Source organism: Strix aluco, chromosome 1 (genome assembly GCF_031877795.1).
Source record: "Strix aluco isolate bStrAlu1 chromosome 1, bStrAlu1.hap1, whole genome shotgun sequence".
Lineage (NCBI taxonomy): Eukaryota > Metazoa > Chordata > Aves > Strigiformes > Strigidae > Strix > Strix aluco.
In genome coordinates, this window is record NC_133931.1 from 68,074,515 (window position 1) to 68,088,098 (window position 13,584).

Below are 13,584 nucleotides of genomic sequence, written 5' to 3' on the forward strand. Positions count from 1 at the left end.
GAAAAAGGGCTTAGACTTCACTCATGAATACTGCAGTAATTGTATTTCAGGGCAGAAGCTCATCTATTTTCTCTAGATGTGAACCCTTTAACTAGAATGTGTATTTTGACTTTTTATTACAAAGTGGTGGTCTAATAGGATTCTTTCTTCTCCAGGGAGGCTTTTATATATACGTATGTTTATATATATATATACACATGTACATACACATTAAAAAAGCTTTTGCTGTGGGGGAAGAGGGCACTGAGTCCAAAAAGCTAGGTTTTATATATTTTATTCATAAAAACAGATTTGCAACAATTTATTAAAAATTGATCTCATGCAGTATAAGGTTATACAAGAAATTCTTCATTTACATTTTATTCTGGCAGTTCCAGTCTAGTTTAAAGCATTTGTGCACTAACATCATTGGAAAATGCCATTGGGGCACAGCCTCTTCATAAATTTACAGTACATTTTTGCTGCAGTATAAAAGAACAGAAACATTAAATAGCTATATTCACTTGGTTGGTCTTGTTATCTGCAGTAAAGTAAAAAAAAATGTTATGGGAGAAACTACAGTATCATTGAGACAAAGAATGTACTGCATGGTTTAAACCTAATAAACGTCACACAGTCAGTATTCACGAAGTTACAGACACACACACACACTCACCTCCAATGGTCCGATACTTCTGATTTTTTTTTTCCTGCTAAGTTGGAATAATATTTCTACAGAGATCTTTGTGTATACATTATATACAATATTGTAATGTTCTCTTTTTAAAAATTAACATTCCTTTTAAAATAAACCAGGCCCTGATGATATTAATAAAGCAAGAGAATACTGTCAACACACATTGAGTGACAACGTCAGTGTTTAGTGCTTAAACAGAGTAATGAATTCTATTTTATCTGTGTTTATACTTACATGTTTTTGTTCTAAAAGCTACAGATATTTCCATAACCTCTCTTACTGTATGTGCCAAGTGAAATATTTTGTGATGCTCCTGATTGTAAGATTCAGATACATATTCATGTTGGTTTTGGCCACTATGAGGTGTGTTTTATTTTTAATGGAGATTTATGCTAGCTCATCAAAGCTGTGGTCAAGTCCCTCAGCTAATGAACCTCTTCAGCTGTGCTTCAGTCATTGTTGATTTATAAACCTTTGTAGAAACGTCATTCCAAAGGTTTGGTCTGAGGTGCACAGGCGTTGGTCAAAGAAAACTGAGAGCCCAGTGGGTGCTTCATGTGGGTTTTTTTCCCCTACTCTTAGCAAACAGCCCTGGCAGTGAGATGCCACATTTCCAGTCCCTTGGAAAAAGAAGCTGCATGTGTGTCTCACCTGTGCCTGAGAGTTTGGCTCCAGAGCTGGTCCAGATGGTATGCCACTATCGTTCCCCCTAATTACTTCAGTTCAGGGAATGGAGCTAAAGTATAAAAACCGCTGTTTTTTTCACAGTCCTTTTAGGATTCAGATAAAGTATTCTATTGGTAAATTTGATTTGTCCTCTCTATTATCCGCTACAACTGTCACACACGCAGGTACAAAGCAAACATAGTGTATATTCACATCTATGTGCTCTGCAGGCTTTGCCTGCAGCAGCAAAGTGCTGTGCCCTAAGCCCTCCCCCCAAGTCCACTAAATTAATTTTATTGTAATTATGTGTGACATAATTCAAACAAACTATGAAAAACAATCCGTCCCGTGACATTAAGACTTTACTACCCATTTGTCCTCAGCTTGTTGAATTATCAGCCCTAGGACTTTTCCAGACTGTTTAGTACATTATGGTTGGTGGTGTTTATTCTGAAATAGGTGCAGAAACTTTGCTAAAATGAAGCTGCAGATGGTCAGCAGTCAGTACCATCATCCCTGGAGAAGGGTTGAAGTGCTCCGCTTCAACCAGCAGCTCTCCAGCTGGTGACAGCTCGGAGCTGGAGCTTCAGCCTCTGCTTGGGTTTCACGTACAGCTGCAAGTCAGAGGTGACCCTGCTCACAGCACTGCAGTCTCAATGACACCCGAGGAATCATTTCTCATAACCCTCCTTTCCTGTCGAACACCATTCCTGAAATGAAAACAAGCAAGACTAACCAGTGCAGAATGTTTCCAGCAATTTAACACAACTCTTGTAAAAATGAGTGTATCTATTTCAATAAATATGGTATAGCTCAACCATTGTATTTTCCTTACATGGATACAGTATAGAATTGCATGTTCTCAGCAGCCACATAAAGCTCAGTGACATTTGAGTGGTTGTTTGTTTTTTTTTTCTGAGTGTCTTTTTTGCAAGATCCGTATTTCCCAGCCTCCTTGTTGCTAGTTGAAATTTGGGAAGAAACGTTTTTCGGTGACTTCTACGTGAAGAAATAAAAACTCCATGAATAAGGCTACAGATCAAATTCCTTGTGTCCTTCTCCTTTGCCTTCCCACACGAGTTACACGGGCACTCCTGTGATGATGGCCTCAGCGGTAGTTCCTCTGCGGTAAGAGCCAATGTTATATGCTTGTAGCAGAGTTCTAGGTCAGATGTTTAGTCCAGTCATTGAGTACTTAAAAGCAGTTCAGGAAGCACTGACCTCCCTTTCCTACAGCCCTGAAACCATTACTCGGAAGGAGGGTGGCACGTGTCTGTGCCGAGGACTGGCACTAGGGCTTACGCACGGACTGGCACAGCTAGCGTCAACTCCTCCTATGGATGGCAAGTAGGCATGGTGAAGAATGGGCAGCTGCAAAGACAGCCGACGCTGTATGCTGTGAGAGACACAGAGAGAGAGGAGCATTAGCCAAGAGGAAAATGTAATACCTTATATGCTTGATATGTTTGCAGGTTGCTGCAAGGATATTTTCTGTGCCTCCCACTGTGATAGAAAGGGTTAATGCCAAGAGCATTACACTTGCTGCTGTTGAGTTATGCCACTATGGTGTTATTTCCCCTTGGGGAATTTTTCTGACAGGCTAGATATGACAAAGGAATCTAAGGGTGTGTTCTCAGCATCCCACAACCATCTGAAACTCCCAGGCACTTTCAGAGTAATTGTTAGACTGCTGATATCGGAAAAAAGTTAAGTGTGCAATGAGGGCATATGGCTTAGCAACCCCCTGCCCCTTGCAAAGTGATCTATTGCATGCAGAACCCCAGCTAAATGCATAGACATGCGCGAGGTCACAGCCTGAGTTTTAAGCCATGCATCACTTAGCACAAGGTTGTTGGAATTAAGAACGTTATTTTTGCAACTCCAGCTAAGGTGAACACAGGTTCGTGGAGGGAGGGAGGGAATTTGGACTGACACTTCTTCCAAGTAGTTCCTCCTTGCGGTTTAGGTCTGTGCTTTTGAGGTGCTGAATGCTGTTGAGTTCCCACAGTCAGTGCTGTGGGACTGAAGAGTTGACACACTAAAAGCAGTCTAACCTACCACCTACATCAAAATTCAGTATTTAGGAACCCAGCTTCCTGTATCCAATTTTCCAAGCAGACTGACAAAATCATAACTTGTGAGGCTTTGTTTTGGTTTGTGTGTTTGTTTTTTTCAAAGGGACACTAAACTCTGCTCACAGATAGCCCAACTAACCCCTCTCTGTGGAGTGGACGGTGCCATGGGACATGGGCTCTGCTACCCTCATGCTGTCGATACACTGGCACCATACACAAAATCAAAATCCAGTTGAGGTTTTCAGTGATTAAGATGTTATCATACCAGGATTGCTTCTGCATTTGGAGGCATTCACTTCTGAAACACAGAGGGACTTTTTAAAGAGAAGACAGGTGTCACAGTGACAGAGCTGAACTGAAGACTGACTTTTTGATTGCAGAAGAAAAATGCCCATACAAAGCATTGTTATCAGTACAATAGAGGTTTAAATTTATATTTCCCTGTTAGCTGATATAATGACTATGTATAGACAGGCCTTTATAAGAAGTGTATGTTTGAAAGCTTGCCTTTGGACAGCCTTTCTGATTCAAACATTTCATTTCTTTTTTGCTTTGCTTTAGGAAGCAGAGGCAGTACCAAGACATCCATTGCACTGCTTGGGGACCAAGCAGTATAGCTTTCAAATTCAAACAGAAAGAAATGTAATGCTGCTCCTCTTTAGTTTCTTCACTAAAAACTAAGGCTTGTTTATACAGAGATGTAGTGGAAATAGTTGTAGTCTGCCTAGACAGGAAACTCTTTCTCATTTTTTCCCCCGCAAACGCCCTTTCAAAGTTTGATACAGTATTAATCCACAGTGTTGATCAGTGTAGTGCTGGCAGAGCACTCCTGGGACTAAACAAAATCCATTCATTGTTATTTTGCTACTGTGCCCAACTCTTTCTGGTGCTATCAATGAAATCATGCCTCGTTCCCAAGGAGTGCAGAGGTGGCATGGCTTGCTGCTTCCATGTGCTGAATCCTTATGAGCCTGACACTGCAGATTGTCATTCTCTCTCTCGTTGCAGGGTCAAAAACAGAATTGCCTGCGCTTATTTTCCCACCGGTGGAAATGCCTACTTTGTTCGCCTGTTACAGACTTCTCATTAAAGAGCTTTTTAAAGCTATTCCAAGAGAATCCAGTTGCATAATCAAGTGAATGGGATTTTTTTTCACCTATTTAAGTGTTAGCCATACCATGGACAAAGCATGTTTATTTGGCTATGCCAACAGTGGCTGCAGTGGGTGGCAAATTTTGCTTTAGCTGTACTTAAAGATTACTTTCACTTGAAAACTTGGTTCCTGGAATTGGGGCAGAGGACTGTAGCCTGGAGACCTGCACACAATTAAGACTTTAGGCAAAACTCTTAGGGGGAAAAACAAAACAAAACAAAACAAGTAACAAAATCCAAACAAAACTGCTATTTTCTTCTTAAGCAAAAGTAAATCTTGTACTTTGTCTCGCTCTTTGTAGGTTTTTTTTTCCCTCCAAGATCAGTGGCTTTTCCCTTCCTACACCCCTGCCACAATTTGCCAATACTTTTGGGGCAACCCCTGGTATCAACACAGGCTGGGGGATGAAGCAATTGAGAGCAGCCCTGCCAAGAAGGGCTTGGGGGTACTGGTGGATGAAAAGCTGGACATGAGCCAGCAATGTGCACTTGCAGCCCAGAAGGCCAACCACATCCTGGGCTGCATCAAAAGAAGCATGGCCAGCAGGTCAAGGGAGGTGATTCTGCCCCTCTGTTTTGCTCTGGTGAGACCCCACCTGCAGTGCTGTGTTCAGCTCTGGGGCCCTCAGCACAGAAAAGACATGGACCTGTTGGAGCAAGTTCAGAGGAGGACCACAAACACAATCATAGGGATGGAACATCTCTGCTATGAAGAAAGGCTGAGAGTTGGGATTCAGCCTGGAGAAGAGAAGGCTCCAGGGAGACCTTATTGTGACCTTTCAATACTTAAGGGTGCTTATAAGTAGGGCCTGTAGTGATAGGAGAAGGGGTAATAGTTTTAAACTAAAAGAGGGTAGATTTAGGCTAGATATAAGGAAGAAATTATTTATGATGAGGGTGGTGAAAACTAGAATGGGTTGCCCATAGAGGTGGTAGATCACTGGAAACATTCAAGGTCAAGTTGGACTGGGCTCTGAGAAACCTGACCTGGCTGAAGGTGTCCCTGCTCACTGCAGGAGGTTGGACTGGATGACCTTTAAAGGTCCCTTCCAACCCAAACCATTCTATGATTCTATGAATTTGTTTCAAGTTGTCCATACAATATAGATATGTAAAAGCATATATATGGTCAAGCATGTCAGGGAAGGAATGGTTATTATTAGTGGGTTTAGAATCATATAATCAGACAACCGCTGAAGGAGATAGAAAGGAAAGGTGGTGCCACACACAGAACAGTCACTCATCAGGTTACTGTGTTAGAATATGGCATATATCCTCAGCTCTGTACAGAAATACCATTTATTAGGGATAAATAAAATCAAATAAAAGCTTGACTTCCAACGTCAATGAACATGGGAATGCACGGTGTTACAAAGGGGGCAGAGGCATTTGAAAAATATCTTGGTTCTGCTATAGAAAACCACTGATGAGATCCATTGGTAAGTGGGGGGACTGAAACAACCACTGCTACAATCAGATATCTGAAGATCTGTGGGAGTGTGTAAACTAAGCATTCAGGGATCATTTAAGTCAATTCTTCAGCTCATTAATGTTGATTTTTAGTAACTGCTGAGATGCTGGAGAAGTTCTAAAAGACTACAATAAAGCAAAATGTTGTACTAGCAAGAAAACTAACCATTCTAAATCTACCTTATTTTAATGGTAGATTTGAGTAGGATCATAGCCTAATATGAACCACTGTCAGTGAAGAAACTGAATAACAGAGGCATGTTCATGCTGAGGCATATGGCTGTAATACAATAATACTTTTTTTTTTGATGAGAATTTGTGGCTCCAGCAGGGTATTTGACTGTCTTTTAAATGCTGCTAAAAGCAGAGCTTTAGCTCAAGAAAAAAAAGCAAGGTGGTTTCTATTATAAGGGTTACACAGCGATTAGCTGTTTTAAAGATTACAAAAATGACCACATATAGGAAATAGTCTATCAAAATGTCATGTTTTAGTGGGGTCCTGCAGAAATCTATCATCACCTTTACTCAGAGGTCTGGAGGACTGTTACATATTGTTGCTGTTAAAATGAGAACAGTATAAATTTCAACAGTGCCAAAATCTAATTCACTGAATGTAGGTCACTGATGAGATGGGACAACATGCAGGAATGGAAGTGCACAGAATAATGTCTTTAAGGGTCACGTACGATATCCCATTGAATGTATTTGTGTGGCCATCGTGCAGATAAGCTGACTGATGCGGTCTTTAGTTAAATAAGCAGGACTGCCCAGCAGGAAAGAGTTGACTGCATGAGAGATGCCCCAGTCTACTGGGAAATGAACTATTATATCTATTCTAAACTGGTTCAGGCTGCTCTCTGGACCTGAGATGGACTGGCATGGTGCAGCTTCCATCCATGCAGCTAAGCTCCCCCCAAAGAGGGTTACAGAATACCAGATTGTGCCCTGAGCATTGCCTGGGAGAGCAGCTGATACAACTGTGCTAGGGAGTACGCTAATAAGCACCATGGGATATCAAAGAGCAGGACTTGAGCCTGTCAGTACTGCTTTGCCTAGTATAGGAAGGGTTAATTTATACTGTGTAGCATGTGAACAGGAGAGAAAACAGCCAGCACCCACTTTTTGCTCCTTGTGTCTGATGGTCTGACTGAGTATGGCAAATTTTACATGGCCCTGTGGATAATGTATGGAGAGAGAGTAGGAGACAAAGGGAATAATGAATCATCTATATTCACGCTCTAAGGTTGCTTCACAGTCATACAGACTGCATTTTCCTTAGGTGCAAGGTTCTAAATCTGAGCCAAACATGAAACAAATGTTTTCACATTCTGATTGAGATGATATAAACATCACACCATCAACAAACATGAAACAACTTCCTGCACTACTGAGCCTGAAGTGTGTGTGTGTTGCTGTGTCTTCACTTTGGACACAACTGTAGAATAAGGGATCACACTTTCAGTTAGTCAAATACAGCAGTGGTGGTAAGAAAAAATGGAAAAACCTCCAAATCAAACTCTTTTTTTGTACTCTGAAAGAACTTTCATGCTGGAAGATGTCAGCTCTCCTGAGTGCTGTCAATAAGAGGAAGCTGGGATCCTTCTTTTTGCTATGGGCATTAAAAAGTTAACATTTCTGCAGGCAAACTACTATCTTAACATCCTCCTTTCATAGGTTTGTGGCAAAGAGGAAATCTTTTTTAGACTAACATCCTCGAGATTTGTGTTCTTGAATAAGAAATAGGTTCGGCAGACTGTGTGACTACCTCTCTATCAGATGCGCTATTGTATGAAATGAGAAAGTGAAGGTACAAACTACAGCTTGTCTTTAACTCCTTTTTTTTTTTTTTTTTTTTTTTTACAAAAATGATATATTTAATAACCATGGAAGGCCAGAAGTGCTGCCAGACCAGTTGAAAAAAAGCCCATGTGTGCAGAAGGATATTCTTAAAGAGTACAAAGTTTGTAAAGAGGCAATCTCTTGCCAAAGAGAGGGAATCAAAAAACCTTAGTCCTGAAGATGGCTACACTTCCCCCTCTCTGGCAGGTCCACTGTGCCTGGGTGGTGTGGCTCTGGTACCCAAACTGCCAACGCATCCTCAGGGCAGACACTGACCCTTGGACCTGGCACAGTCACAGCTATGGAAGTGCTGAATGACACTGTTTCGATTTAGCAGGACTTTATTAATTGCTTTCCATAAATGTCAGTGACTGTTCAGATTTGTACTGACCCGCTCTTTAAGACCTTTAGGAAATCTCAGTCTTCTCACCAGTTACCACTAGCTGAGAGGAAGTTCTGTCATCACCAAATGTTTTTCTTTTTTTTTTTTTCTGTATTAAATCTGTATTGGGACAACTGGATTGTCTGAGTGTGTTTTTCTTAGCATCCCTCTTAATGTAAGGGGGCCACGTGCCGATAAGGCTGCATTCACACTATATTATTTCTGACAAATGGTGCTGGAAAACAACAAACCTCTAACAGCTATGCATTAAAGCACTCTGCTGACCCATAAAGTCACGAGAGCTTTCTCAGCAAGAGCGCTGCTTTTGTGAAATAACCAGATATTTCAGCTACTGGGGTTTTTTTTTGGTGCATACGTGTGCATGTGTGTATTAGCTCCTGTGCAGATTTGGGTGGGGGCTTTTTTTGAGTGCAAGGACAGAGTTAGAAATGCAGGTTTTCCTTCAGCAGGTAGTACAAGGCAGTAACTGCTATCTGAAATCAGGGTTGCTGTCACTGATGTAACATGTGACTCAGTCTAGTAATTTGTTTAATTTATTCTGTTTTTATATAAGCTTTTAGGTTGCCCATGTACAAAACAGGAGTCTGACAGCTATTAGCTCAGCTCCTGATGAAGTGGTGCCCACATAACTAGGCTGGGAAAATGGCTGATCCAGGGACAAACGAGCACGGCGCTTCCTGAGCTCTGGCCCATGTCAGGCCCTGCGGAGCTGGTAGCGGGTAGTACGTTTATTGTATAGGTTCCTGGAGAGGAAAGCTGATACCATAAGACTCCTCCTCCATGAATCTAGCAAGTGCTTTGTGCCATTCCTCTCCTTGTAGCCACAGTATTGTTTCTAAGGGAAACTACTTGGTGAAGGGTTTGCTATGCCAAAACTGAGGTCCAGCTGCTATGGCAACGTTGAAAAGCCTTCAGACTGTTTTTATTTCTCAGCTAGCCTAAGATCGAAAGAGAACAAAACGGATATGTACACCATGAACTCCTCTGGCTGGTGTGCGGAAGGATTTGGACTTTTGGTAATAGTCATAACATGTGCGTGCACATATGTGCATCCTCTTCTCTCCTTAATATACATTGGTGGTTGGGCACAGCTTGTCCTGTAACTCTCTACAGAAACTTTAGACATCACATTATAGATGTTTCTGACGAGAAAAAAGTATGTTAGTTTGCCTTTGGGGGCACTTAGGACCTAGTGCCCCTGATACCCTCTAAATTTGGTGGGGATGGTGAGCTGGTGCAGGAAGGCATCACAGTACAACATTGCTGCCCACTGGTGCTTTACATCTTCTTTTGTTTATAATTCAGGCTCTCTCTGTAGCTGTGACTGGCTGAAAGGGTTTACAGTGAAGGTCTTTCCATAAAAATGCATGAAAGACAAATACGCGGTTGGATGAAATGTAATAGTTTAAATTAACATCTTATCAGCAAGGCATCTGGTGTCCAGGATAGAATTTATGGCTAAAACAGTAGAAAGTTTGCGTGCCCAGCACATGCATACCTGAGAGAGCAAGGGGTGCCTCTTTCTGTACCAGTATATAATAGTGTATACTTACTGTTCTGGAGAGTTGATATCTTCTATAGGATCTTTGCTTGTTCTGGAAGGGTCTGATGACCCCCATTGTGCTGGTGGATTTTGATCAAGATGATTTTTCAAAATGGCTTTCTCACCATCTGGATGAACAACACATTCAGTTTTATTTTACTATGACCACGTGACCATTTTAAAATTATTTAATTTTAAAATTTCTCAGATATTCACAATGCCACAAAGAAAACCCTTTCTGACTATATTCCAATACAGTCTCAGGTTTAACTGTGAGTCTTTGCTATTCTCTTATGCTTTCAGTGATGAGCTCCTTCATAGGAACTACCATGAAGAAACAGAAAAGGGACAAAACCTCTTTTGTCCTTCCTTTGCTCCCCCCCCACCTTTAAAAAAACCCCACAAACCAAACCTTGTTGCCCACCTCTATGTAGTCCTATCATGCTCTCTCCCCTAGTCATAGGCTGTGTAAAAAGATTAATGTAACTGCACCATCATATTATCTCACACTCAAGAATTGTTACCTTTTCATATGAAAAAAAGCTATTATTTAAGTCTTTTCCTAGAAAAACTATAATCTTATTGATGTATAAAACCTTGGTACCCTTGCAATCACATAAGCAATTAAGTGCTGTCATTTAACTATCTGCCATCATTTAGCACAGAAATACAATTCATATCAGTTGCACTGGTCCATAGGCTGTCTGCAGGAAGGATAGCTAATGATTTCACTACACTTTTGCCTGCCATTCTCTTTTCTGAATAGTGATAACATAGAAGATCATCATTTTCCCCATAGGTAGCTTCACTTGATTCTGCTGGGTATCCCGGGAGTCCCTGGCTAGCTGTGCTGAAGCCCATGGCATCAGTCCCCCTGAGAAACACAGACGAACACAGCCATTTTAAGAAGACTGTCTTTGCCGGGGATCTTTTCTATTCATGCCTGCTTTTCCAAAGTCTCCTGCTGTGTTAAGCCAAATAAAGTCAGATGGAAAACATCTGAGTAATGAGGACAGTGCACAGTTTTCATAAATAATTACAGAACAGCTCCAAATCTATCACCGGCAGTTGTTTGCCACACACACACAGAGAAACAGTGATTGCTGCAGGCATTAAGGCAGCATGGAAGAGCACTCGAAGGCAAATTCTTCAAAAGGACAGTGGAGGATTTGAATGTAAAAATGGGTATGAGGGGGAAAAGCAGGAAAATAGTGAAGAGAAAATGAAAATAGCATGAAAAACCCACTGTGTATTGAAGGCTTAATCTGCTTTTCTGTTCTACTAAAGCTCAGAAGCCCCAAATAATGCTTAGGTCCCAGCATGCTAGGAATATATACGTTCTTGATGAGCAGCAGAAATAAAGAGTGAGGAAAGAAGCTGGAAGCAGAAACAGGAATGTTTTGATGGCAAATTCCAACATATATAATTGCCCTCCCAGCACGGTCATCCCTGGCATTATTTTGCAGCATTCACTTTCTGCTGTGGAAAATCTAACAAGCATCTTGGAGAGAAGTGAACAGGGGACGATGCAGAAATGTGCAGACACAGGGTTCGCTACAACTCAGAAGAGCAGGAGAGAAGATCTTTCACTTATGTTGCGTGGAAGAAAAGCGTCTGGGTGAGAAAGGAGGCGACCAGAACACATGAAGCTGCTTCTGTTGGGGCAACAAAATGTCAGTAAAAGAGCACTAAAGAATTCAGTTGTAGCAAGAAGAGTGCTTAAAAGGAAGATATGACAGGATTCAGTGATCGTTTAGATGTGAAGGGAGGACAGCAAAAAGTCAAATCTGACAGTGGCTAAGATAAGCAATGAAGTCTATCATCTCAGGCCAGCCTGAATTTTGCTGGTGTGGCATTTGCTGTCACAAGAGTTCAGTTTTTATTTTCCATTTATTGCATTTCTATGTATATTGAGCTTGACATTTGCATAAAAGCCTTGTGATGTCTATAAACATACACATAGAAAAGAACACATTTTACTTCCATGATTAAAAACAACGTTCAGTCCTGAGCTGATCTAAGCTGACAACGAAAACTGCTGACTTTATGATATAGACCAAAGTTAAAATTTGAGTAATCCTTGTAATTAGGGAATGGAAAAGGTCTATTACTTAACTGTTTTAGGGCCAAGATAAGCAATTTAACCTTTTACAAAGCCACTGAAAATACAATTCTTCATCAAATGACTGGAATATGCAACTGTTGGGCTTTGGGAATATGTGATTTCATATATTAATCTGTGATGTACACCCCTAAAGGGGTTTCTTGTGCTTTCAGTTGTGCTGTGAGAGAGAGAGAGAAGGAGGTGGTCCTTGTCAAAAAGGTGGGGGATTTAGTTTAAAGTAGAGCAGAAATCATATATTCTCTGCCTACTCACCCCTCAACACCAACTGCCCATATATCACTGTGTGTTATTCTTAATAGACCCTTTTCTACCACTCTTGCAGATGACTCTCCCTTAATACACTGCATAGATGTCTGTATACGAGGTTACCATACACAACTTTTAATGTATATGTATAAAATACAGAGAAAATCCACATAAAACTCTCACAATGATGAGATTTTTTTCTTTTTCCTTTGCTTCTTTCAAAATACAAAAAAGTTGGGTAATTCTTATTTGTTAAGCTTTTTGGGAGAGGAGTTGTTAGATTTGTATTCTGCAGCTATGGAAACTAGAATACCTTTCTTTTTTCTTTTTTTTTTTTTTTTCCATTTACCTTTCATTTAAATAATGAAGAGCAAGATTCTCACTTAGTCATATGCTTCCAGGAGCAGGAGCTTAAAGGAAAAACACTATTACCATATGCACTTAAAAAACTTAAGGATGGAGGAAACTGATTTTATATACGTAAACAACTGAAAGAAAATAAATTGAGGGTAACGGTAAACATTTGAATTCCCAGTTTCCCCTGGAAAGTGTAGCACTTCTTTTAGTGTTTCCCCATCTTTTCTTCCTCTGTCCATTAAGTACGCCACTTGAAAGATGCCCTTCATTCTCAGGGTACTGTCTGCCACTGCAGATGCTACGGAATAAGTTGCACTGGGATGATCTAACTACCTTCAGAATTGAATTTACATTAGCCAGAAGCACTTTCTAAGTAATTTTCACCTTTGTAGACCTCAAACTGGAACTCAGAAGTCTGGATAAGTGATGCCTGAGCACTTTCCATTCATGAAACCACCGGGCAAAAAGACAAATAGATCTCAAGGGCCTTGCACGGCACTCACTGATGGGTTCATTAGAAAACAAAACCCGCTGCCCAGTTGTCAGTGAGAGCCAGGCAGCTTTAGCTCAGGACCTTTGCCTACCTGCAGCAGAGAAACAACTTCCAATTACAAAGCTCTGAGCTGCAAGAGCACATCTGATGCTGGCTGCGGAGAGGCTCAGCGAGGAGGTCACTGCTCCCAGCTGCTCGCCTCTCCCTCTGCCAGGGGTGATGCTCGCTTCAGACCCACCATACGTATAATCACTCCACGACCTGGTGCTGTCAAAATTACCTAGGCTGGCTTAAACGCATCATGCATTTTAACAACTGCAGAAAACACCAGGTTACTGCCACTGCTGCTATTTCTTCCAAGATTTTAGAAACTGTATTTCTTTAACTAGAAGTTTGTTTTGTTCACTTTTGTACACTGCAGCTTTATTGAACATCTTCATCATTACGCTTTAGTGGCAATATTCCTCCGATGGGTTACAACTTGATGACAGAACTGCTGTTCACCCTGCAGCTTTCAATTCCACAGTTGTTTTCTCTTT

The 13,584-nt window shown here is 41.1% G+C and overlaps 1 protein-coding gene across 3 annotated transcripts in view; it reads right to left on the reverse strand.

Annotated features, from left to right (window-relative positions):
* Positions 1-258: 258 nt before the first annotated feature.
* GABBR2 (gamma-aminobutyric acid type B receptor subunit 2) overlaps positions 259-13,584 on the reverse strand; it is a 489,241-nt gene continuing 475,915 nt past the window's right edge. For all 3 annotated transcript variants that reach the window (XM_074824225.1, XM_074824235.1, XM_074824243.1), the window contains 2 exons: positions 9,835-9,952; positions 259-2,738 (listed from right to left, as the gene is read on the reverse strand). In XM_074824225.1, coding sequence (XP_074680326.1) covers positions 2,573-2,738; positions 9,835-9,952 — 284 coding nt within the window. In that variant the 3' untranslated portion in view covers positions 259-2,572. The remainder of the gene's footprint in view (positions 2,739-9,834; positions 9,953-13,584) is intronic.